General features: G+C 43.3%; 1 protein-coding gene and 1 pseudogene across 1 annotated transcript in view; both read right to left on the bottom strand.

Moving 5' to 3' along the window:
• The window catches only part of IGFBP7 (insulin like growth factor binding protein 7), an 87423-nt gene extending 64658 nt beyond the window's left edge, over positions 1-22765 (bottom strand). Inside the window, exon 1 of the mRNA XM_002745806.7 lies at positions 22257-22765. Coding sequence (XP_002745852.1) covers positions 22257-22731 — 475 coding nt within the window. The 5' untranslated portion in view covers positions 22732-22765. The remainder of the gene's footprint in view (positions 1-22256) is intronic.
• Positions 18563-18672, bottom strand: LOC118152632 (small nucleolar RNA U13; annotated as a pseudogene).
• Positions 22766-27667: the final 4902 nt, after the last annotated feature.

Here is a 27667-nt window from a genome sequence, read left to right as displayed (position 1 = left end):
CTCTCTTGCCACTAGGCTGACCCAGTGATCATTTCTGGCCAATGAGATTAGGCAGAAATTTGCTGGGTATGGTCTTCTGGGAAACATTTGCTCACCTGATATAATGGGACATGTGGCTGGCATTGCCCTTTTCTCTATTCCTTCTGTCTTTAATGATGACTCCGTGATCTGAGGTACAGTAGCCTTTTTGCAATTACCAAGTATGAAGACGAAAGCCAGCATGCAAAGGATGATAGAGCAGAAAGAGTGAAAGAACCCGAGTCCTCGACAGCACTGCTGAATACTTAAACCCACACAAACAACCATCTACACCTTAACTCCTGGTTCTACAAGCAAATAAACCATATTTTGGTCAAGCCACTAGAGCTAGGTTTTCTGTTACTTGCAGCTGAACAAATTTCTTACCAATAGGCCAGCTATTGTCCTTTCTGGTCATCATTCTTTTCTTCCTTTTCCCCAAATCCCACCATCTCCTTACATGTTGAGGGAGCTGGTACAGAGTATGATCTCCACATCAGGTACAGACTTATGTACCTAAAAGTATTTATGAATGAACATTTCATAATTATACAATTCAGAAAACTGCCGTGAACTGTTCCTTCATTCTTGGTTTGCCCAAGAATTTCCTGAGTCATGCTACCATGAGAAACCTACTATTTCCAGCTTTCTTGGCAGTGTCTGAAGTTAGGCCTTATAATTCTTATGATATACTCTATTGTTTTTAAGGACTTAGTGGGTCATAGTCACATTCTCATTCTGTAGTGTTGAAACACACACACAAACAATGAAATATCCCCAGAGCACTCAATTTTATTGATGAACTAATTTTATTGAACATTTAATTTGTTCCTCATAAAGTTCTTATGCTCTTCAGTGATAGAGGTTTTATTTTTAGAATACATGTGAGAAGGCTGGGCGTGGTGGCTCAGGCTTGTAATCCTAGCACTTTGGGAGGCCGAGGCGGGCAGATCACTTGAGATTAGGAGTTCGAAACCCCATCTCTACTAAAAATAAAAAAATAAAAAATTTGCCAGGCGTGGTGGTGCACACCTGTAATCCTAGCTACTTCAGAGGCTGAGGTTGGAGGATTGCTTGAACCTGGGAGACAGAGGTTGCTGTGAGCTGAGATTGCACCACTGCACACTCCAGCCTGGGTGGCAGAGCAAGACTTCATCTCAAAACAAAACAAAACAAAACAAACATGTGAGAGCAACAGTTTATTTGATTACCTTTTCTAGTTTACTTAACATTTTTCACAGAAAATGAGATGCTACATTGATTATTTTATTCAGCAGAGCTTATAGATCCAGCCTCTTTGGGAGCCGGATCACCTGTAATTAACCAAGCTGATGATGGGAACCTGGGGGATAATTTTATCATGTTATATTAGACAACTGCCACTGCCAACACCTGGAATTTAAGTTGCTTTAATTTACCAAAACAACGGCCTTACAGTCTCTGGATATCTTTCTTCAAAAAATATCTACATGGTTTAACAAAACAAGCAAAGGCATATGCACTTCCACATAGTGGTAATGACCAGAGTATCTGGAGATTGTGGAAATGCAGAGTATTAACCATGCAGGGAATTTAATGTAGGAGATACAAGATTAGGAATGGAAGAACTATGAATGAATAAATGAGTGAAGCATATTTATGTTTAACAGGTTCTGACACTCAATTTTAGCTTCCTTTGGATTGAATGTGGGTATATGTGTGTGTATCCAAGTACACATCAACTCACCTGAATTCCTTGTTCCAGCTTTATTCAATTCCCATTAACAGCAGCTCTGCTTGGGCACTTAAACACACTGAATCTTGGTTGCCTAATTTATTAATATAATGTGAGGATAATAATTTACCACAGAGTTTTTGTGAGGATTCAAAAGGTAATATGCATATGAATATATGTGAAAATTCTTAGAATCTGCACTGTGCTGTTATGATTCCTATCTCCCAGTCAAATAAGGGAAAAATTCTGCCTGAAAATCACATGCAGTTTCTTTTATAAATATATTCTCAGCACTGTTTACTGTATTAACAGGAATACCTGCCTTACAAAGGATGATTGTTGCTGAATACGCTGGAGATTAAAGGACTCGAGAAAAAGAGAAACAGGGCTTTGCCAGCCTCCTTCAGGACCTAAGGAGAGCTCCAAGGACATGTGTGGTAAAAACGTTGTAAGTAAATTTTTTTCTAGTTTCAATAAGTGGAGCAGGAAACAGGCTCTCCTTAAGAGGCGGAGAATAATAGTACATATCAGAAATTGAGGCGAAACAGGCGGTCAAACCATGGTCTCTGTATTATGCAGGGAAGATGCATTTAAAGAGATGCTGAGATTCAGCTTGGAGGTATGCCATCGACTATCAAATAGAATAGTCAGGACCATTTTCTTCTGTGAAAAAATTCTTAAAGACAAAACTCCAAATTTCACAAAGTTTTTCCTGTTTACATCTCAGATGGGTGGCTGCCCTTACAACAAACATTTTCAAGCTACTCTAGTAGGAATGTGGATGCTTTTTATGAATCTCAATTCAGTTAGGCACAAAGGAATATTCTTTCCATCTCCCTGTTATTTTGAAATATTTGACCAACCAAATTGGATTTTAAAAAAGAAAACTATTATCCTTTCTTTCTGCTCTTGCTGGAAGAACTCTTCATGATCTGAGATAGAAACCATGATTCCTGGTAATATTAGATGCAAACTAGATAACTGGCAGGGTCCCTGGTTTTCTGGCTAGTAACTGCAAATTTTATAAATGGAAACCAGGATGCAGGTGCAACTCTCAATGGTCTCTATGCCATTGAAGATGGATAGTCACGATACAGATCTGATAATTAACAAGTAATTTCTATTGTATTATTGAAATGTTTTGCTTTTGACCTTTTGTTTTTAGGAGATAATGCACTGAATTGTTTAGAAGAGGCCATTTTTTAAGCTGGAATCACTAATGCCAATATATATCTCTATATAAAATTATATATAAATCTTCAAATCATTTGATCAGTAATTCCAATTTGGGATCTATTATAAAGAATTAGTGCAGAAGAAAGATATTTATGTCTAAAGATGTGAATTAAAAGGTTATTTATGACAGAAAAAAACGGAGTAAATTATGGTTCAAATTATTACAAATACTTATAGATTTATAAATAAAATTTATAAAATATTTTAAATACATGGTAGTTATAAATAAAAAATTTGTAAATATATGGACTCCATATTTGCAAATTCACTTACTTGCTAAATTAAAAGCAAGATGTAAATATGTATGGATAGTATGATCAAAATATGTCATATGAGCCTAGAAAAAAACTAGAATGGAACAATAAAAATATTAACAATGATTGTGTTCAATTTCAATACATTCTATAAATTTCCACAATGTTAGTTTTTAATAACAAAAAAGATCTTTAGTGAAAATAAAGTGAAATTAGCTTACATCCTCAGGACACACTGAAGCTACACAGCAGTTAAAGTTTAATTAACGAGGATATGTAAGTCTAGAACTTAGAATCTACACTGGGTGCAGTGGCTCATGCCTGTAATCCCAGCACTTTGGGAGGCCGAGGCAGGCAGATCATTTGAGGCCAGAAGTTCGAGATCAGACTGGCCAACATGGTGAAACTCTGTCTCTACTAAAAATACAAAAATTAGCCAGGTGTGGTGGTAAGCACCTGTAGTCCCAGCTACTAGGAAGGCTGAGGGAGGAGAATTGCTTGAAATTGGGAGGTGGAGGTTGCAGTGAGCCGAGATCACACCTCTGTACTCCAGCCTGGACAACAGAGCAAGACTCCATCTCAAATTAAAAAAAAAAAAGAATTTAAAATCCATTGCAGTTTGTCCGAAAAGTGAAACTCCTGACAATGAATTGTTGACTAACTTCCAAACAGTGTTCTCATCATCTCAATAGGTCATTGTACCCATTAAAAAAAAATTTGTTTTACACATTTGCCAAGGAACTAGGTAGAGTGAATTCACTGCCTATTTTTCCCTTAGCATTTACTAAGGTATTTAAATATAATCTGTAAGATTCTTTTGGATCAATATTCTCTGCTTAGCTCAATTCTGAACAAACATAAGATTCACTCATCTTTATGCCAGAATGTCACTTTGGGCAAAGTAATAACTAATTCACTTATGTACTACTATACCTCTAGCCATAGTTACATTATGTATAAGCTCATAGAGTCTGCAATCAAATTATAATGTATTCACAGGCTACAGATGTGAATGTGTCTTTGTTCATTTTTCCCCTTCCAGTAGAAATCGCCCAGAAAATATGCTTCCAATGATTAAAAATGAGGGGTTAAGGGGTGTGTGTGTGTGTGTGTGTGCATTTTTTGTTCCTGTGCATTCATATAGGCTTGGCTTACACAGGGACTTCCTTATTTTGAGTCTAACTGCCTCTTGTTTCTTCCATACTTCATAAACCACTAGGATAGACTGCAGGTTTCTAAGCTTCTTAGAGTGGGGGCAGCCTTTCTCATGGGGCAGATTTCCATCTGGCACCCAGCACATCATTTACAAAAAGCAGGCACTGGATGTGAGTGTTAAGATTATAATTTTTCACTTCCAATGATAGTGAGAATCCAAGTAACCTTGTGTCATTTCCTGAGCTAAAAGATGGGTGCATTCTGCAGAGCCAGGGACAGTGCCTACTTGCCAAGCGGAAACTGGCAGAGAGATGACGTGTGATTGTGGGGAAAGTGTGGACGGGATGGTGCCTTTGAGGGTGGCTCCATATGAAGTAAGGGCCACATGAAATGCTCTGCAGCGGGTGGGAAGGCTGCACAGAGAAATGGGAGGAGAAGCCTCCCACAAAACCTTCCTGCCACTCCTATGAAAACTTAATGAACTCTACACTTCTCACTAATATCTTGTAGGTGGGTACAGGGCAAAAACAGGCTCATCATGGGATAGTCAAAACAAGGCTAGCTTACATGTTTGTTAAATTGCATCAAGAGTCATCCAAGAATTATTTCCTAAATACCTGCTCTGTGCCCTGAATGACATCATATGCTTTGAGGCACATAAAGGAAGCATCACCCACGCTTGGGTTGTGCCCCAGAAATCCCGGGTAGTTCTCTAATGCTTGTTGCTGAAGCCTTGACCATTTCCAGATACGGTCAATCCTCATTATTTGTGGATGCTATATTTATAAATTCACCTACTTGCTAAAATGTAATTGCCTCCCCTAAATCAAATCATTTGCAGACCATGCACAGAGCTGCAAACATTTGAGTCGTTGGATGCGCAGGGTCCCACTGAGGTGGAACAAGGTACCATTCTGCCCTTCTAGTTTCAGCTCTCACACTATAAACAAGCATCCCTCTAACAATCTGTGGTGCCATTTTTTTTGTGTGTATTTTTATGCTTTCTGATGGCGATTCAGCTGTTTAAAATGGCCCCAAACTTTGCTAAAGTGCTGACTAGTCATTCCTTATGAGCAAGAAGGCTGTGACATGCCTCATTGAAAATACGTGTGTTAGATAAGCTTCATTCTGGCATGAGCTAAAGTGCTTGCTGTTGGCCATGAGTTCAGTGTCAATGAATCGTAATGTATATTAAATAATGTGTCTTTAGGCCATGAGCAGTGGCTCACTCCTGTAATCCCAGCACTCTGGGAGGCTGAGGCAGGTGGATCACCTGAGGTCAGGAATTCTGGACCAGCCTGACCAACATGGAGAAACCCCATCTTTACTAAAAATACAAAAATTAGCCAGGCATGGTGGTGCATGCCAGTAGTCCCAGCTCTGGAGGCTGAGGCAGGAGAATTGCTTGAACCTAGGAGGTGGAGGTTGCAGTGAGCTGAGATTGTGCCATTGCACTCCAGCCTGGACAACAAGAGTGAAACTCCATCTCAAAAAAAGAAAAATAATAATAATGTGTCTTTAAACAGAATCACACATAAAATTATGTATTGATCAGTTGATAAAAATGTTGTGATTGGAGGCTTGCAGGAACCTAACTGTAGGGCCCCTATGAGCAGTAGTTCAGTATTTGCTAATTCAGTGCTTACGGTGACTTCATAGAACAAAACTTCTGTGAATAATGAGAACATATTATCCTTGCACTTTCCTCTGCTACTGTTTAACTGAAGGGTAAGGTAGACTAGGATTAACCTTTTAAAAAGGCCAGTTGTGGACCAAACACTGTGCTAAGCTTTCAAAATACATTAAGTCACGTAACTCTCACAACTGCCTTGTGAGGTCGGTAGTATCTTCACTTTCCAGATGAGAAAACTGATGCTCAGAGAGGTTAAGTACATTAACTAAGGCTGCAAAAGCTCCATACCCATTTCCTGGGAAATGATTAGGGGAGAGATGATAAAATGGAATGGAATGCTGCTGTCAGTCTCAGAGTTTTTGTGACAATAGAGAGTAAGTATAAGGGGTGATTTGAGAAGAAGATAATCAGAAAGGCCTCAGCCAAGTGACAAGAGATAACCGAGATGCCTCTCCTTATCAGAGATTCAAGATAGATGACAGAAGTGAGCTTCCAACAGTGTGAAGGTTCCCTTTCCAACAGGGCACATAATAAATCCACTCTTAATTATGCATTTATTTACTCAACAAGGATGTATTGAGTACCTACCACATCCCAAGGATGGTTTAGGCATTGGAGATTCAGTAGTGAACAAATAGATAAAAAAGCAATGGGCTCATGGAACGTATGTTCTAGTGAGATAATTGGAAGATTAGATCATGTGGCTTCAGGTGAATACTTCTCTGAATGTATTGGGATACCATCTAAAAAATACCAACAATACTGACATATTTCTATTCTGTCTTATTCAAATAAAAGCTCTGAAATAGCCAAGAAGATAAGAAGTAGCCAAATCATTTATGCTGCCTGCAATATATTGGATTTATCATGTTTTCTAGGGCTGACACTTCCTGTGGCACACTAGATCTTCTCAAAAGTCCCCTGTTATGAAACACTAGATGCTGAATAAAATGAGCAAAAACTGGCCTATTATTAATTATCCCAAGGGAATGAAGCATCCCAAAAAGTGACTTGACATCTTTTTAGAACAATAGTTCTGAACTGGGACTGGACATTAAATCATCTGGAAAGTTTTAAAAAGTCCTGCTGCCCAGGTCACATCCAAACAAATTAAATCAGAATCCTGGAGTGGAACTTAGGCATCAGCATTCTGTAAAGCTCCCCAGGTGATTCTGGTGCACAGCCAAGGTGGAGAACCACTGCTTTAGAAGGTGATAGAGTGCACAGGACATGGAGAGCCAGTAGTCGCAATGTTCTGCCAGTTTCACTCAATATTGCTGACACTGGTGGATCTGAAAAGTTATCCAACTTTTTTTTGTTGTTGTTGTTGTTTTGAGACGGAGTTTCACTCTTGTTACCCAGGCTGGAGTGCAATGGCGCAAGATCGGCTCACTGCAACCTCCGCCTCCTGGGTTCAGGCAATTCTCCTGTCTCAGCCTCCTGAGTAGCTGGGATTACAGGCATGCGCCACCATGCCCAGCTAATTTTTTTGTATTTTTAGTGGAGACAGGGTTTCACCTTATTAACCAGGATGGTCTCAATCTCTTGACCTTGTGATCCACCCACCTTGGCCTCCCAAAGTGCTGGGATTACAGGTGTGAGCCACTGCGCCCGGCCCAAGTCATCCAACTTCTTAAACCTCCTCTCCATACCTTCATTTCTTTGCTAATCACTCCACACTGGAAGGTGGACATTATCACTTCTTAGACAGACGCAATGAACCAACCTAAGTGGGTACCTTTCTGAGTCTAAATACATCTGTTTATAGTTGAATGTTTTGATTTTTAAAATGATTTTTAAAAAACGAGTTTCTGCTAAGCTGAGGCTACATGTATAGCCAAAGAAGAGACACGTGAATTGCAGCCAAAGACTTTATTATTTCCAACAATAAAACTAAAAGCCAGAGATAATACTCAACGTGTACCTAAAGGGCATGAATTATGCTCTCTTTCTGCCAAACTCTGTGATTTTGGTTCACATGTGTCTTTGGAGCCAGTACTTCAATTCCCCCCACCCCATGAACCATCCAACAAAAATTATTGAGTATTTCCTATGTATAAAATACTGGTAGAATATCCAGGGAAAAGAGAGTCCAATGATTACTAAATGTGAGTAACCTTGGAATCCAAAATGATTGTATATCTAAAAGGTACTATTAAAAAATAATGTGAGTGACAATGAGCTTGAAGATGGAAATATTCTATGCTGCAAAGCAAAGCCTGCTCTCTGGCCAGCATCCTGGGTAGTTCCCATTAGACTGCCTGCATTTGGCCTCTGGGATCTCTCAAGAGATGGGCAGAACTCCCTGTTCTAAAATCCTTGCAGAACAAGTTGGAAGCTCCCAGGAATTTTCCCTTTAAGAACACTATCCTATCACTGTGTTTGCACAGGTCTCAACATAGGTTTCAAATCAAACCTGGGAACACATGAGGCAGTACTGTGTTTAGGCAGGTCAAAATCAGACACCAGCAAGGCATTTATCTATTAATTCATACTTGGTTATATAATGCTAATAAATAAAAATGGAAATGAAACAGCATTTAGTGAAACCCCACTATGTACCAGGTTCCAATGTTTTTCATGTATTACCTTACTTAACAAACTCTATAAGTATAACAACATTGTTATTATACCTATCTTGCAGGTAAAAAAAAAAAAAAATCATGAAGGAGGTTAGGGTCACACAAATAGTTAAGTGGCAGAGTGAGGATTTGACCCAGGTGGTGTGACTCCAAAGTTCGTCTCCTTAACCACTTTGCTATATTTCCTCTAGTATATCAGCCAATCTTGGCTTTTGGGTGACCCGCCACAAAGAGTTGAAAGTAACTGGGAGGGACAGCCCTGGGGTAAGCATTGGAGACTGTTCGAGCCCACAGTCACATGGGGTTGTAGCTATCTCTCCTACCCCTTGGGCTTGTCCTAAAAAGGGTGATAGGTTTGGGGCTGATATATGGGGTAGATTATGATCCTAAGACATGTGAAAAACTTCATCCCAAGGGAGTGTCAAGAAAAAAAGGGCTGGCCCTGGATGTCATGAACTGAGCTGGCTGACTTTCAGAGTTGGCATGTCAGGTTTTTGCTTATTTGCTCTCTCATGGCAAATGTCAGGTATGGCTCGTAAGTCTGGGGATGGAGTTAGGAGGAGTGGATTGAGCAGGGCTCAACCATTTATAAAGTTACTGGTCAAGCTCTGTAACTAAGAAAGGGTTGAGGGGTGGGTGAAGAAAGAAAATCCCACTTCTTTGAGTTCAGTCAGACAAGAAAAAGGGGCAGCATGTAGTAACAGGTAAGGCTGAATGAGTGTAAAGAAAGAGGCCTCAGATGAGAGGACATCGGGAGGTGGGAAAGACGCATGAACTGCTCACTTTGCCACATTACAACTGCGTCCAGAACAGGCCTGCCCTGCCATTTATTTTCTAGTGAACCAAAGGCCCAGCAGTGCAGAAAGAGCCAAGTAAGTCAGATCAACTTTTCCGTCCTGCTCCGAGGCTCTGATCTGAGACACAACAGAGCAAAGAGGGAGCTCTGGCTCCAAAGCCCTGGCCTATCAAATATCTGGCGGCATCTTGATCTCTGCCCCAGCCTGCCCTCTCCCACTGAGCGGAGCATTTCTACTAAGCAGGCTTGCTGCATGGGTCTCTCATCTCCCCTTCTCTCACTCAGACAGCACTGCTGCACAAGCATTTCATTTTCCACCAAACGCTCTATGGCTTCCTGCGGCGACGGTGGGGGGCTGGGCTTTGGAAGCCAGGGGTGCAGTGTAATTACTGTATCTGCTATTGAAATTCACTTTTGGATTTCTGTTCCCTGAGCAGAAAGTTCTGAAAGCTCCCATGGAGAAGGAGCAGGCTTTGAATCCTGCAAGTTTGGGCTACCCTAAAAAATTCCTGAAGCCTCATTTCTGTGTGGTCTCTTTCAAAACCTTCTGCATGTTCCAGGAGATCTGTTTCTTGATAATTTTTTTCTCCCTTGCTTGGGGTCAGGCCAGAAGAAATCAGAACAGATGTCAGATCTAAAGCTTTCCCAATTCAACCAGTTGACCACTGGCCCACTAATCTGTGGTAATGTAAATGAAATTTCCTTTGAGCATTTCTTACTCAGAGAAAAAGACAAACCTCTGTAGAAGCTGGAGACTTCCCGAAAAACAACATGAAAGAACAAGATGATTGGAGTCAGCTGCCCTTCTGTCTGTAAGAATATGAAAGCCCTCTTTTTTTTCTTCTCCCTCAGAAAGTCTAAATGGATTATGCTTAATTGAGTTCTCAAAACCCTGCATGAATTTTCCTTCTGCAAGTTGTCACCTAGCTGACAAAAATATGCTTGTTTCAAAAAAAAAACAAAAAAAAGTGCAAATTCCTTCTAGAGAGTAGCCCTAGGTCCTAGTTTAGATGTGGACTAAATATTACTCAAACTGGGAAAATTGATGGTGGGGCAGTGCTCGGATCAGGGATCAAGGTCAACACTCAGGTGAAAGCGGATACTTGAGCATGTTTGACAGTTATGTTAGTGATTCTTTTCCTCTACCCTACTCAGAGTTACTAGAAAGGCCTGGAAAATGATCAAACAGCACATACAAACATTATGCTCCAAGAGGTCTTTCTTGGACTAATAATATTCATGCCAGCAGCCTCAAGCACACGGGCTGATCCTTCAAGAGCCTCTTGATTGCAACTGAAGGGTTGGGCTCTAAGATTTCTCTTTTTTTGAGACAGGGTCTCCTTCTGTCATCCAGGCTGGAGTGCAGTGGCACAATCATAGCTCACTGCAGTCTTGACCTTCTGAGGTGAAGGTGATCCTCACACCTCAGCCTCCCAAGTAGCTAGGACTACAGGTACACCACCAAGCCCAGCTAATTTTTTAATTCTTTTTTTTGGTAGAGACAGAGTCTCGCACTGTGTTGCCAGGGTTAGTCTTGAACTCCTGGCCTCAAGTGATCCTCTGCATCAGCCTCTCAAAGCACTGGGATTACAGGAATGAGCCACCATGTCTGGCCAGGCTCTAAGATTTCTTTTTTCTTTTTTGTTTTTGAGGCAGGGTCTCACTCTGTCATCCAGGCTGCAGTGCAGTGGCACCATCATAGCTTCCTGTAGCCTTGGTGTCAGTGCTTGAGCAACCCTCTCACTTCAGCCTCCCGAGTAGCTGGGACTACAGCTGCTTCCCACCATACCTGGCTAATTACAAATTTTATTTTTATTTTTAGTAGAGATGAGGTCTTGCTATGTTGCCCAGGCTGGTTATTAGATACAGTGAACTCCAAATTTCTCTTCAAAGAATCAGAATGTCAGTATGTTCGGCTCTCTTATTCTTTAATTCTCCATTTTAAAGTTTAACTTCCTGGTTCTCTTTGTCCCCTTGCCTCTAGTTTTGGTAAACAACTTTCCCACCAGTTCTAATCAGTAGTTCACATCTGTTCCCCTGGTCACTTGCTCTGACCTAAGTCACCCCTGGTCACCTGCTCTGACCTGTTCCATAACCATCTTTCCTGCCAAACTACCCACCCATCACTCCATCTCATATCCCTGCTCTCTTTAAAACAGCCAATCAGAATTACCTTAGACTGTGTGGTCCAACCCTAGCCAATAGGGGAACACAGCAGTAGAGGCTACTTGTGTCCGTAATAAGAATATTTTCCCCTCCCTTGCCCACGTGTGTGTTTGCCATTGTCCATCTGTGAGATGCACCCTACTATAGAAGCAAATTGCCTTGCTGAGAAAATTTATATTCGAGTGCTGCTTCCTTTGTGGCACTGAATATTTACATTTAACACTGGTCTTGAACTCCTGAGCTCAAGTGATCCTCCCACCTTTGCCTCCCAAAGTACTGGGATTACAAACAAGAGCCACTGTGCCTAACCAGGCACTAAGATTTCTAATCTGGCCATGGAAGGACTAATGTTAGCCACCTCAGAGACATTCATTCATTTTAAGAAATACCATCTTTCACTGAATATGACATTTTTTATAAGGCACATCATATGTACCATAAAAAGCCATCTCAACTCTGACATAAACTTTGTTATCATAATGTTTATTTTATGCTAATGAAAGAGCTCTTTTAGATCTATTTAGACCCAAATATATCATAGATCCTCCTGGCTTCTTCATCAAAAACAAAATATAAGCAAAATAAATTCAGGAAAGTCTTCCTAAAACTTTTTCACACGTAAGAGTTTGACTCTTCTGAATCTCTTTGGCTAGAAACCTCTTATTTTGAAATAATTCCAAGTTTATAAAAAAGAAAGATAGCACAGAGTGTCGATGTTGCTGGCCTATGCACCACACTTTGAATAGCAAGGCTGTAGTAGAATACCTATATTAAGTACCGGAATTGCTATTTACCAGCTGTGTGATGTCTGACCTGCAGTGTCTTTATTTGGAATTTGGGATAATTCCCCTTATCATCCAGGGTTGTTGTGAGCAGCAAATGAGGAAAATCCACAAAAGCCCTTAGCAAATGTGAAGTACTTCACAAGTTGTCATTATCCCTCACTACAAAGCATGATGCAGATGCAGCCCTTGCCCCCAAGGCATTTACGGTACAGTTAATAATTCTTTACAGTTATCTGGTGCCGCATATTCTACACAATGCTTTCAGCTGTTATGTAATTTGACCTTCTCAATAATCCTGAAAAGGTAGGAAATTGTACCTTCAGTTATGATACATATTCTCCTGAAGCTTTGAGGGGGTTGTTTTTTCACAGTGGCCAAGCCTACTTTGAATCTGTTGGGTTGGTCTTGGCCTTGACAGTGCTCTTTACTGTGGGAACTTCATACCGTATGAATGGGGCTTTGTCAACACAGGGTTCCTAGGTCTGTTTCACCTTAAATGAACCTGTCTTATTTTTCAGACACAAAACTTCTCTGCAATTCTGGTCTCCTTTTGAGACCAGCGGCCCCTCCCTGGAGTCCCTGGACTGCTGCTCTCCCTGGTAACCCTTTCCCTGCTAGGGACATTGACTGGGGGTTGGAGGTGAGGTTTATTGTTAGCTCCCGCTGTTTCTAATTAACCTTGCCCTGCTATCCTCTGTAAAACAGTAAAGGCAATTCAACACATTAGCTTTTTCAAAAGGGCCATATCATTTTGCCATTAATCCAACTTGAGATAAAATAGAACTATTCAACACATCAATTTTAAGTAAAACAAACAAACAAACAAAAAAACCAAAAACACATTTTTTTCCCCTCATTATCAACCTAGCTTTTTTCTTCTGATCTCATTTTCTCTCAGAGGCCTGGTGGAGGGGAGGGTCTGGATTGACCTGGAAAAGCCATAAGCAAGAGTCTGGAGGAAGCTTCCCTTGGACATTTCTAGTCCTCCACTGCTACCCCACTGGGCAATCTCTGAAATTGGCTGAAATAAGCAGACTTATTAATTCTCATACACCTAAGTCTCCTTCCATTTCAAAGCTTTCTAATTGTGTCACTCCTAAATTTCAAAAAAAGGTTACACTCATATTTGCTGGCTTAAAAGTTCTTTTGATGATAATTCAGGGTTCCCCAGCTGCTAAAAACAAGATGTTATTTGTCTAACAATGAAAAACACAGATGAGGTCAGATCTTTTGTGGGGTAGGGGTAGCTTGAGGTAAAGGAAGCATCATAATCTCATCCACTGTGGGGAGGAATTTTGAATCAGGGAAGGCTGGCGGGCCTTGGACTCCATCCAGAGGTGTTCTGTCACTGAACTATCCAAGAGAGCCTTATAAGGCGTTTTCTTCTAGAAGGCCAGTCTACAGTGGACCCCGAGGGCAGGCTCTAGGGACAGGATGGAAATCATATTTCAGGATGTTAATAAATGCCTTCTCAGCTTCATCATTCCATCTCAGAGCTGTGTAGTTTGAAAGATTTAAAAATTATAAAATCTTCCCCCAGACGTGGCCCCTCCCCCTCAAGTTATTTCTCAGCTCTCCTAAAAAGTCTCCTGACTTCTGCCTCAACATGGTATCCTATTCAACAGTTTTTACTGGAAAGTTCTTCCTGATGTATCATCTAAATGTGCCTTGTGGCTATTTAATTCCAGGCCTTTCATGCCGTCCTCCTGAAGAAATATATTAAGAGAAAAATTTGACAGGTACCTTCCATTTAATAACGAATTCCCAAACAATGAAGAAACATTCACTTGTTCTTTAGATTACTTTCCTCTGAAAGAATTCTAAGTCCTGTAAGACCCCACTTTCTGCCCTTCAGTTTTCAAATCTTTCCTAAAATGCAGTGATTGAAACTGGACAAAGTGATAATAAAGAACTAGCAATTCACTCAACATTCTAGAAATTTCTGTGCCAAGGACAGCTGAGGTCAGAAAAATTTTTAAAGCATTTCTATTGGACTGGAGCAGACTCATAGGGAATGTGACTTTTTCTGTTTCTGATCTGAAAGCAGAGATAAAGAGTGATAGGGACTTGAGGGGGAAGAGACTCCTGAAATAAGCAAGTGGTGGTAATTTGGAGGCAGGACCGGCTAATAAAGCGAGTGAGGTGAGGGCAATTTCTGAGCAGTCACTGAGTAAGAGGAAGCTCCTCAAGGGCTTTTCACTCCCAAGTGGCAACAGCTTGCCACAGCAGGCTGGGAACCCGGATTCGACAATGCTTCTAAGATGTAAGAGGGAAACAGGTCTTGAGAAGGAGTGTAGGCATCTGTTGCTGGGATTACAGTAACAGCTTCCTTATGGGAGTCTCTGACTGCAGTTCTCACCCCCTTCCAATCCATTCTTCCAATAGCTGCCAACAAAGCTTTCCTAAAAGCACAAATCCAGCTCCATCACTCAGCAGCTCCCACTGCTCTGTGGCAGCATCTCAGCTTCTTACCGGGTCACAGGCCCTCACCTGTCACTGGGCTCTGCCACGTGGCCAGCTGCTTCCTTCTCCCCAGTCAGTCCCACCAAACCACATGTGAGTCCTTCTGCTGGCTACGCTCTGGTTATCTCCTTTCTCTTAAAAATATTTTTGGCCGGGCGCGGTGGCTCAAGCCTGTAACCGCAGCACTTTGGGAGGCCGAGGCGGGTGGATCACGAGGTCAAGATATCGAGAGCATCCTGGTCAACATGGTGAAACCCCGTCTCTACTAAAGATACAAAAAATTAGCTGGGCATGGTGGCGCGTGCCTGTAATCCCAGCTACTCAGGAGGCTGAGGCAGGAGAATTGCCTGATCCCAGGAGGCGGAGGTTGCAGTGAGCCGAGATTGCGCCATTGCACTCCAGCCTGGGTAACAAGAGCGAAACTCCGTCTCAAAAAACAAAAAACAAAAACAAAAAAAATATATATATTTAACTGATAAGTGAAAACTGTATATATTTGTGGTATACAACATGATATTCTCATATATGTAGACATTTTAGAATGGCTACATCAGGCTGTTTAACATCTGCATTACCTCACTTTTTTTTTTTTTGGTGTGTGGTAACACTTAAAGTCTGCCTTAGAACTTTCTATTTTTTTAAAACAGGTCTTGCTCTGTCACTCAGGCTAGCGTGCAGTGGTATGATCATGGCTCACTGCAGATTTGACCTTCTGGGCTCCAGTAATCTTCCCGCCTCAGCCTCCCAAATAGCTGGGACTACAGGTGTGTGCCATCACACCCAGCTAATTTTTTGATTTTTTTACAGAGATGAGGTCTCACTATGTTGGCCAGGTTGGCAATTTTCAGGTATATAATATAGTTATTAATTATAGTCACCATGAGGGAAAATAGACTTCCTGAACTTATATCTCCTTTCTAACCAAAATTGTGTCCTCTGACCAACATCTCCTCAGTCCCGCCCCCTGCCCCCAACCCTATCCCTGGTAACTGCTGTTCTATTTTCTATTTCCATGAGTTTGACTTTTTTAGATTCCATATATAAATGAGATCACATAGCATTTGTCTTTTGTGCCTGGCTTTTTTTTTTTTTTTTTAACTTAATATAATGTCTTTCTGGTCCCCTCGTGTTATGGCAAACGACAATATTTCCTTCTTTTTAAAGGCTGAGTAGTATTCTACTGTATATATACAGTGTTTTCTTCTTATCTCCAGTCTAACTACTACAACCTCTATGCTAGCTCTCCTCCAGCCAATTCTTTCTTATCCCTATCTCAGTCAGGACATCCTTCTTCCACTAAGTGATTCCTGGCTCTTCCTCCAGAAACCTGGGTCTCCTCCACTGGCTCTCTGACAGTCCTTATGGTACTACTGTGTTACTTTAATGAAGTATTACACTGACTTGTACTCCCCCAAGATAAACCAGACAATTAACGGCTTCATTTAATTTGAAACCCCTTTGTTTCAACTTTCAATGAAGTTCATAAATTTACTGAAGGATAGTAGCAGAACATGGGCATTTAAGTGATATATTACCAACATAAAAATGAGTCTAATGAGTCTAAAATGAGCTTCTCAAAGAATGGAGGTTTAAAATTCATCAAATAAAATGAGTTCCTGAAAATCAAAATCTATACTGAAGCGTTTTTCATGTACAAAGCAGTTTGTTGCTCTGGATCTAATTCTCTCAGCAAGGGGACATGGAGATGTTGGGATTTGGGGGAAAAGTTACCATTCAGTGTTAGAGTTCAGGATTGCTGATGATGGACAGGAAGGCAAGTCAATGTCAGAGGAATTCCCTGGCCTGGATTTTAGGAAGGCAGAAGATGCCAGGTGAAAAGAGAACAGACGGGCAGGAGAGTGATTTTCCTGTATTTCCAAATGGGAAGGAGCTTTCTTAAATGTTAACAGAGGAAGCCTCTGATTTATTTATTTTTTTGAGATGAAGTCTTGCTCTGTTGCCAGGCTGGAGTGCAGTGGCACAATCTTGGCTCATTGCAATCTCCACTTCCTGGGTTGAAGTGATTCTCCTGCCTCAGCCTCCTAAGTAGCTGGGATTATAGGCACCTGCCACCACACCCAGCTAATTTTTGTATTTATAATAGAGACAGGGTTTCATCATGTTGGCCAGCATGGTCTTGATCTCTTGACCTCATGATCTGCCCACCTCGGCCTTCCCAAGTGCTGGGATTACAGGTGTGAGCCACCGCGCTTGGCCTCCTTTGTTAATCAACAAATATTTATGAGGTACCCAACTATTAGCCAGACACTGTGTTGATAAGGAATTATAAGATGAAATCCTTCTTTTACGATGCTTACAGTCTAGTGGGGAAGACAGACATTCAAATAGTCCTTTTGAGGCGGTTGGAGAAGATCTATTCTAGCCACACTTTTCTCCACTCAGGGCCCGTGGCCTTGCTGTTCCTTTTGCTGAAATCCTCCCAGGGGTTCTTAGCATGGTTCCGCCCATCTTAATACTGCTCATTCATCTCTAGTCTCTATCCGATTTCTCTGTTGTACACCCTTCACAGCATATACACATTGTGTGAAAACGTCTGTTTCCTTGTTTCTGTAGATCTTATTCAAGGCTCCTTACCCTGAGATTAGGAGAGTGCCTAGCCAATTCATAGGTTCATTCATTCATTGATTCATGGATTAGACATGTGTCTAAAGCCCATACTGTGACATGGTAAAAGCCCCATAAAACTGCATACCTCAACTATACCTCGGCTTTCTGTTGAAACTGCTCTCTGTAACCCCTAATGTGACAGGTAAGCAGTCCAAACCCACTCCATCTTGGCCCCTGCGACTTTTAATAAGTAATTAAGGTCTGTGATTTCCACCCTACCCAGACAATGTGTAAACAAATGCTTATCTTGACTTTTGTGAATCACTTAAGAAACAGTCAGAATGTCAAAAGTCCCCTGGCCCTCAGAATGTTGGGAGACCCTAACCCTCATCTTCTCCCAGGAATCCCCTGGAATTTCCGGAGGCCCTCACCCTCATCTCCGCCCAGGAGGTAATTTACGGAATCCACTAACCCTCGGAATGTCTGAAGCCCCTCACCCCCACCCCTGCCTCTCACCTTCACCCCCGAGGTAGTTTTATGGGTATAAAATGTCTTGACACCCTCCTTTCAGGGCCATGGGTTGGAGACACGCGAGTCCTCCGTGGCTGCCCGCAATAAAGACCCTGCAATTTGGCATACTTTTGTCTTGGTGTTGACTTTCTATGCTCGGGCCAGTACAACAATACTACATACCAGGCACTTATCTAGGTCCTTGGGTCTACATGAGGGAGCAAAAAGCTTCCTTCCCACCTGGAGCTTTCATGTTGAATGATGACAAAAATTAATGTTCATTGAATGCTTTCTATGAATAATATTCATGACATTTAATCGTCATGACAACCCTATGAGATAGATATGGTCATAATCCCTATCCTACAAGTGAGAAAAAACGCTGGGCAGAGAGGTCAAATAACTTGCTCAAGGCTCTAGTTGGGAAATGGTCAAGATTCACACTCAGGGAGTCTGGCTTGAGAGTGCCTCATCTTAACTTCTCTGCTATACTGCCTCTTATATACAGATACACAGACACGTACAATAAATATTAGTTGAAACAATGGCTGGATGCATAGCCCTAGAAGAACAAATACATTATTTTGGGGTCGGGAAAGTCAGAGTGCTTCACAGAGAAAGTGACAGAGCTGATCCTTGAAGGCTAGGTAAGAGTTTGTTTTTAAAACTCTTTTTTCTTTCATGTCAGACAGGTAATGTTCCAATGTCATAACAAGGCATACATCTCAAGGGTGACATACCTCACACATGTGTATGAACACTCAATCACATGCTTATGAAGTACAAAAGGATCATAGGTAAGCGTTCAAAGGATGTAAAGGAAGTGAAGGAGGGTGATTGTGGTGTGTGTGGAGGTGGGAGACATTGCAGGCAGAAGGCACAGCATCTAAAAGGCACGAAAGCATAGAGACATACATGCTATGAACATGTATGAACAGCAGTGTGAACAGCAGACACTCACTGTTAATGAGTGGCTCGTGCATAATGGAGGTTGGAGAGAAGAGGTCAAAATAATAGAATGGAGTTATATTGTGAAGGCCCTGTTATGCCCCACTAGGTAGTTTGAACTTGGTCCTACAGATACGAAGACCCTTAAGGGGAGACCCTTAAGAACGACATTCTGATTCCACAAGTGAAAATGAATTCTGAGGGAGAAGGGATGGTACCTAATGAGACCAAAGCTGCTAAAATGGCATTGCCAAAGAGCTCAGATTTCAAAGACTATGAACAAAAGGTATAACCAATAATTGGAACAGAGAAGCACCATGTTCTCTTCCAACTATGAAATTTTATACCTTATCTTCTTTGTATAAACTTCTTTTCATTAAATGGAATCTTCAAATTCCCCCTTCTGGTTACCCATGACTTCAGGGACCTCAATACCATTAAATGGCACTAAATTCATAATGACACTTCCAAGATTTGAAATTATTTGCTGATTATCTTTCAGACATATTTTCAAGCAGATGGCTTTGCCTCCTCCCAGAGAGGTACGGAAAACAAGCAGACCAAGATCTCTTCCCAGGTGGGTAAGTGGTGATCTTAGGAAAGAGGAAGACTGGGATGAACTCCAGGGCTCCAGGGCAAGTGCTCTGGGAGATGAGTTTGTAACTTGTAAAGATACTTTTGTTTTGTTTTGCTTTTGAAACAGAGTCTTGCTCTGTCACCCAGGTTGGAGAGCGGTGGTGTGATCCTGACTCACTACAACCTCCACTTCCCGGGTTCAAGCGATTCTCCTGCCTCAGCCTCCCAAGTAGCTGGGACTACAGGTGCCCACCACCATGCTGGACTAATTTTTGTATTTTCAGTAGAGACAGGGTTTTGCCATGTTGGCCAGGCTGGTCTTGAACTTCTGACCTCAGATGATCTGCTCGCTTCAGCCTCCCAAAGTGCTGGGATTGCAGGCGTGAGCCACTGCTCCCAGCCCAGATACTTTCTTAATCAGCAATACTGTTTTGTGCATCTCTCGTATATAGCACCTACTACAGTGCTGATTCAAGTTAGCTGCTCAGTAAATGCATGTTAAATGGGACCAAAAGTCCAGAAGGCAGATTGAACCACACCATTGTGGCTGAATCCCACCAGGCTGCCCCTCTTGGGCCCCCAATCAAGTTACACACAAGCATAACTGAAGTTTCTTCTGAGAATAGAAAGGACTAGAGGAACCTAACAATTCATTTCCTATTCTGTGCAAACCCCAGTATTAAATGGCACAGAAGTAAATGACACTCTGTCCAGCTTGCTTCTATATTTGTTAAAACCCATCCAGGAATCAGAAAAAATATATTAGGGGACATGATAGAGATCACTCTGTTGTCTCTGCTGTGGAAAGATTCTGCTGTGGGAAAGATTTCACATTCTCTTCTGCTCTTTGGCATTCTCCTATAAATGGTCTCTGCCATTTAGACCTCATCTCTCTCAATTTAGGATGAGAAGAAAAGGCTAATTTAAGTAAAGATTTCCAGTTTTAGATGCTGTTTTTCCTAAAATTTCCCCAAATATAAAGAAAAACTGGGCTGGAACCCTCAAAGGGTTTGCAGTCTGGAGAGGTACTGAGGAGCTGGGTGTATGAGAAAGCGAGGTTATGAAACTGGTTCTACATGACTGTCAGTCTCAACATTTTATAATCAGACTGTGTGAGTGTTTGGAGATGTATGTAGCAGGTGAGAAAAAGGAATATTAACTATAGACTAGAAATTGACAACAATCACCAAGCTAACCTTCTGCTCTGATAAGGCAAGTATCTGTCATTTTGAAGAAAACTATGGGGAAAGTTTCCTTTTGTAATGTTTATAAGAAAATCTCAATATTTGGAATAAATTCTTAAATAATGCACATTTCTCTTTTCATGTGACCTATGAGATCCAAAGTAACAAATAACTGTTTCTATTGGAAACACACACAGATTATTTTGGGCTGCAATTTTCTAAGTTTAAGGTGATGATACCATTAATGGTTAACAGTGAGTTACATAATTTAAGGCTTTCAATAGTGAATTCTGAAATTGATGACATACAGCCTATTAGTGTGTGGATTTCTGGGAAAAGCTCTAAAGGAAGAATTTGGAAATTCTGGAGAAAGTCTAAACTGTGTTAAAGAAGCAACAGCTTCTGTAATCTCAGAACTGCCTTCTTTCCCTTTTCTATCTTGGCTAGGACCAGGAGCTGCCAACATTGGATGTCTGACTTTCCCTTGAAAATACTGCTGATGGAAAATGTTATTTCAGGCATTAGAGTTAAAATGTGTGTGTGTGTGTGTGTGTGTGTGTGTGTGTTTACAAGTCCAGACTATTTTCTTATTTCATTTACAGCAAGTTGGACTTGTTTGGAATAAAATAAACAATCAAACATAATCTCAAAGACATTTCTGCCGAACAGTGCATCCTGGGGACAAATTATACAAACAGTACAAATCAAAGACACAGGAAGGAAAAACAAAATGGTCAGAAGGTTCACAACAAAGTGCATCACAAAAACATTGTTCAAAAAGTTTGTATTTTACTCTTGCCCACAAATAATTAGCTAGTTAGATTACTGTTTGAGAACTGTAACTTTTAGTAAGTGGACTATTTTCTTCAATACAAGGAAATCAGGGCTGGGCATGGTGGTTTATGCCTGTAATCCCACCAGCCAGGATTACTTGAGCTCAGGAGTTCGATACCAGCCTAGGCAACATAGGAAAACTCCATCTCTACAAAAGTTACAACGATTAGCCAGGCATGGTGGCACAGGCTTGTAATCCCAGCTACTTGGGAGGCTGAGGTAGGAGGATCCCTTGAGCAGGGGAGGCAGAGGTTGCAGTGAGCCATGATCGCACCACTGCACTTCAGCCTGGGCTACAGAGTAAGCGGTCTCAAAAAGAAAAGAAAAGAAAAAAGCAAAGCAAAGCAAAGAGAAAAGAACAAAGCAAAGCAAAGCAAAGCCTGTCTGGAAGTCCTTACTTATATTTCATTGTCAAACTCCTTTCTCCCATCTCTTGACTTCACCTCTCTCTAAATCTCCAAGCCAAGAAAGAATGACGCGAAATTGACATCTTTGGGTTTGCAGCTCTTGCGAATTGACTTGACAGATGTTTGCGGGAGCTGGGTGCACTTTGGGGATAGGGAAGTCTGAGGTCTCGCAAAATCTTTTCTATATACACACCTGGCCCTACGAGTTCTCACTTTCTTGGCGCACGCACCAAACTCTCAAAATAAAACCACCAGAAAGGAGAAGGGGAGGTGTCGCCCACCACTCCCGCCATCCCGCGGCTGCCAACTTTTTCCCTCCCACCTGCCCCCTCGGATGCCCGCGGGGGAGTCGCGGTGAATACAGCGCGGCGAGGCGGCCGCGGACGCCCCGTCGGATGTGCCCTTCGCGGGAAGCGCTCGTGCCCACCTTGCTCGCAGGTGCCCTTGCTGACCTGGGTGATGGCCTTCTCCCCGCGGCTCTCGGCCCTCTGGCTGGCGGCGCGCAGCTGGCAGCCGCTGGGGTAGGTGGTGCCGTCGCTGCCGCACACCGGGTAGCGGCTCTTGCACACGCACACGCCGCTCACTCCCGGGCCGCTGGCTGCTGCCCCGGCTTTACCCTTCCGCCTCTTGCGGCTCTTCACGCACTCCATGCCCGGCGCGCAGTACCCCCTGCCGGCGCCGCCGCCCCCGCATGGCTCGCCCTCGCCGCGGGCGCACATCGGGCAGCAGCCGCACGCGTCGCGGGTCTCGCCGAGCAGGCAGCCCAGCGGGGGCAGGGGCGGGCAGGCGGCCGGCTCGCAGGGGCCGCAGGTGTCGGAAGAGGAGGAAGAGGAGAGGGGCAGGAGCAGGAGCAGCAGCCCCGCGAAGCCTAGGAGCAGGACGCGCAGCGACGGCCGCTCCATGGCGGGGCGCGGTGGCAGCAGCGGGGGCGCGAATGAGCCGGGTCTGGCCGGCCCGAGGCTTAAATCCACGCCCCGCCCGGCCCGGCCCGGCCCGGCCTCAAGAACCACACCCCGGCGCGGGGAGAGCACGGGGGCCCCGCCCGTGCCGCGCTCCCGCTGGCGGGGTGTGGGGGTGGGAGACTTGGCCGGACGGGCCCACAGGGCGCTTGGTTTCAGGCCCGCCTCGCGGAGCGCACCCCACCGGCCCAGTCCCCAGTTCCCTGCCCCGAGCCCTCAGGGATCGCCCCGCAGTTCGAGCGGCTTCTCCACACTCTGGTTTCTCGTCGTTTCAGTCCATGTATTTAAACTTCTTAACAACCACGATTTCGAGACGACCCGGGGTTTTATCTGTTAAATCCTCCGTGGACCAGAGACACCTGAGCGCTCATTACTGTGTGGTTTGGGAAGCTCTTTTAAGAACAAGCTGTTGAAAAACCCCACCTGTGGATTTTGTGCCCGCGCTGGCCACAGGCCAGCTGTAGTCTTGGGTGTCAGGCACTAAAATGACAAATTGTGGCCAACCACTTTCTGGAACCTTCTAACTCCCTGCACTTCCCTCCCCGTTTCCCCTCCCGATGGCAAAACTCTGTGCTTTTTTTTTTTTTTTTTTTTTTTTTTTTGTGCTGAGCCAAGTTTTCAGTGAGTACTGGAATCAGTGTGAGAGCTGGCCTGTTTTGAGTTCTTGCTGAACTGCTGGCCCTCCAGCAAGCCTCTCGGGAGAGCACAGCGCAGCTGACAGAACAGGGGTCCCAGCTCCTCCCTTGGTGAAGCTGCCACCGAGGCACCTAACGCGCCCCAGTCTTATCAGCATTCCGGAAGGTTTTTGATATACATGAGGGACTCCTCCTCAGTCTTTCTGCAAAGTGCTTTCCAAACTCAACTTGAAAGCCTCTCGTCAGGATCCCTGGCCTCTCCGATGCAGACATGAAGTTGCTTTCACTTTTTAACTGAATGGGTAACACTGCAGCGTGCATTATTCTGCATGTCACATTGTGGTTCTTTTGTGTTCTTTTTTCTTAGCATAAATCCAGGGATTTATAGGATTGCTGACTGAAAGCCAGCAGTTCAGTTCATAATCCCATCAGCAATGTAAAGAACTCATTTTAAACAGACTCTTACAAGGATAGTTATTGTAAACTTTTCGAAAATTAAATGACCACAAAATCGGGGGGCAGAGAGTGGGGAAACATCCTCCAATCCAGAAAAGCCTAGCACGGCCTTTGGTCTCTTCTTCGTGTGTTATAGACAAGTGGGGCATTTTTTTTCCCCAAAGGTCATATGTTGACCTGACTGTTGTTTAAAAAACAATGACAACTCTTTAGAGCAGTTTTCCTAAATATTTTTGCGTTTGTTCCGTCCCGACAGATGGAGTTTACATGACCCAGTACACACTCTGAGAAGGAAACAAATGCAGAGTGCACTCTATTTCCCATTCAATTTCTTTTTTCATTTTTTTTTTAAATAATAGTCTCCCTGTATTGCTCAGCCTGAAGTGCAGTGCTGACATTTCAGCTCACTGCAACTTCTGCCTCCGGGCTTCAAACTATCCTTCTGCCTCAACCTCCTGAGTAGCTGGAATTACAGGCATGCCTGGTTAATTTTTATATTTTGACTATAGATGGGGTTTCACCATATTGCCCAGGCTGGTCTTGAACTCCTGACCTCAAGTGATCTGCCTGCCTCGGCCTCCTAAAGTGCTGGGATTACAGGTGTGAGCCACTGTGCCCAGCCCTGACTTCATTTTTTAATTAATTCACTGGTCAAGACCCACTAAATTGGTTCCATGATCTAGTATGATGATCTATCATAGTTTTCGATTCTCCAGGAGGTTACTCTGAGACAAGGATTCCAGTGCAGATCACGTGAGAGGCCACCTCAGGACATATGGATTGAGGTTTGGGGCAGGCAGGTGAGCAAGCAGGAAGGGAAGACAGCCAGTAAAGGTGCTTATCTTCACAGCCAGCCAAAGCCCTCAGGCTCTACAAACTGTGTGACCCAATGCAGGGCATGTGGGTGGGCAGTTACAGCAGCTGTACACTAAGAGCTGTCACCCACAGTGTGTGAAAGTTCTGCATCAGCGCCAACAGTGAGAACGCAAGCATGTACAACAGCAGAGTCCCTTGAGGAGCCTCCTCATTGCCCAGCAAGCAAGGAAAACAAGCAAGGTTCTGGTCACTGAAGGGGGAATCAGAGCTCTTTGGTAGCACCAGTCAAGCTGGAGGACCTGAAAACAAGAAGAGACGCTGGGAAAAAGGCAGGTGAATGGGGCCTTTAAAGAGCAGTTGACAACTCCATCCTTCCAAGAACAGAGGTATTGTCACCTGTTCAGCTTCAGTTTTCGTGAGATGGAGAGGCTGGATGTGGAGATGAAGATACTTTTGCTTCTTCCTGTTTAATTGGTGCCTTTGGTTTCTTCTTCTTGCTTAATTGCCCTGGTTAGAACCTCCAGTGTCAGGTTGAATAGAAGAGGTGGGTGGACACCCTTGTCCTGGAGCTTACCTTAGAGGGAAAGTTGTTAGTAATTTTTCACCATTAAGTAGATGTTAGCTGTAGGCATTTCACAGACAGTCTAATCACGTTGAGGAAATTCCTTTCTATTCTGTTTGTTGAGTGTTTTGTATCATGAAGTGGTGTTGAGTTTTCTTTTGAGATGGAGTTTCGCTCTGTCTGGAGTGCAGTGTTGTGATCTTGGCTCACTGCAACCTCTGCCTCTGGGGTTCAAGTGATTCTCCTGCCTCAGCCTCCAGAGCAGCTGGGATTACAGGCGTGCGTCACCACGCCCAGGTAATTTTTGTACTTTTAGTAGAGATGGGGTTTCATCACATTGGTCAGGCTGGTCTCAAACTCCTGACCTCATGATCCACCTGCCTCAGTCTCCCAAAGTGTTGGGATTGCAGGTGTGAGCCATCATGCCTGACAGAGAGTAGATTTTAAATGTTCTTGTCTCAAAAATGATAAGTATGTGAGGTAAAGGTTATGTTAATTAGCTTAATCTAGTCATTCCACAACATGTACCTATATCAAAACATCATGTACACTGTAAATATACAGTTTTAAAAAATGTTTAAAAAGAATCTTTCTTTTTCCTTCCTTTCTTCCTTCCTTCCTCTTTCTTTTTCTTTCTTTCCCTCCCTCCCTCCTTCCTTTCCTTCCTTTTTTCTCTCTCTTTTTCTCTTTCTTTTTTTTCCCTTCCTTCTTCCCTCCCTCCCTTCTTTCCCTCTCCTCTCCTCTCCTCTCCTCTCCTCTCCTCTCCTCTCCTCTCCTCTCCTCTCCTCTCCCCTCCCCTCCCCTCCCCTCCCCTCCCCTCCCCTCCCCTCCCCTCCCCTCCCCTCCCCTCTCCTCTCCTCTTCTCCTCTCCTCTCTTCTCTTCTCTTTCTCTGTTGCCCTGGCTGGAGTACAGTGGCACGATCTTGGCTCACTGCAATCTCCACCTCTCAGGTTCAAGAAATTCTCTGCCTTATGGCCTCCACTGGGCAGATGCAGCAGAGGGTTCAAGACTCGGCAAGCAGGTGGTTGCTTTGTTTGAAGAAAAAGGCATTCCTTCTTCTGAGGAGGCAGACCCAGTCCACATGAAGATGCGTGGCCCAGCAGGTGGAGAACTGAATTATAGCCTTCCTTGCTCCCTGGGCTGGGTTTCCTTGTGCAGTATGCTAACTGCATGTCCCTACAGAGGAGTGTGGCCTCATGCTAATAGTGTGTCTGGTACAGAATTGGCACCCAATTCACATTTTTTTCTCTTCTTCTTCTTCTTTTTTTTTGAGGTGGAGTTTTGCTCCTGTCACCCAAGCTGGAGTGCAGTGGTGCGATCTCAGCTCACTGCAACCTCTGCCTCCCAGATTCAAGTGATTCTTCTGCCTCAGCCTCCTGAGTAGCTGAGATTACAGGTGCCTGTTACCATGCCCAGCTAATTTTTGTTAGTTTCACCATGTTGGCCAGGCTGTTCTCAAACTCCTGACATCAGGTGATCAACCCGCCTCAGCCTCCCAAAGTGCTGGGATTACAAATGTGAGCCACCATGCCCAGGAGATTAAAAAATTTAAAAAGTAATTGGATCAAAGGGAAGATGAGTTGGCGGCTCCTACTGCTAACTACTACTACCATCCAGGTAGGAATTAGCAAGGTCCTGAAGTCAGCTGTGGCGATGGGAGTCGAGGTAGAGATGGTATCATTTGTTGTCCATACCCGTACTCTGGTGAGTGAAAGGGGGCACTGTTCATCATTATACTGGGACAGTAGGCATAAAGCAAGACTGTCCTGGACAATAGGGACACATTGTTACCCTAAATAGAGGCAAAGAGATGGACGAGGGATCTTAAAAGAAGTAGAATACACAGGTCTTGTAAAGAAACTGACTGGAGGGAAGTCAAGAGAAACCCCAAAATTTCTCTTGTGGGAGACTGGGGGCCAGTCTCTGCCACAGCCGGTTTGTATTGGGGGAAGAAGATGAGCTTGATTGTGGACTCGTTCTTTACAGATCAAGCCTGCACTTTATGGACAGTTCTGGAGAGGAAGGAGGGGGCTCCCTAGTGATCATAGCATATTATATTGGAGACACTGCAGGGCATTTGGCTGAGAGTAAGCCCTTGATGTAAAGTCCCTCAGTGATAGCATCTCACTGTGTAATAAAGCACAGAAACTGATTTCTTATCATTATTCTGCATCTCATCTCTGAAAAGAGGTACTGCTATGCAGGCAAATAGCTAATGATATGATTGAAAAGGCATTAATAGCCTATAAAATTCAATATTAGAGACACAGAACCTGAAGGACTCTCTAGAGGTCATTTAAAGCCAGGTGACTGACTGGATCCATGAGCCCTGATCCTGAGTCATCGGGGGCACAGAAATAGTTGAAGAACCCTCAGAAATCATCAAGGAAAATTTGTGTGTGATCAGTC

Source organism: Callithrix jacchus, chromosome 3, assembly GCF_049354715.1.
Source record: "Callithrix jacchus isolate 240 chromosome 3, calJac240_pri, whole genome shotgun sequence".
Lineage (NCBI taxonomy): Eukaryota > Metazoa > Chordata > Mammalia > Primates > Cebidae > Callithrix > Callithrix jacchus.
The sequence above is the reverse complement of the archived record's forward strand: the minus strand, read 5'-3'. Positions and strand labels throughout refer to the sequence as shown.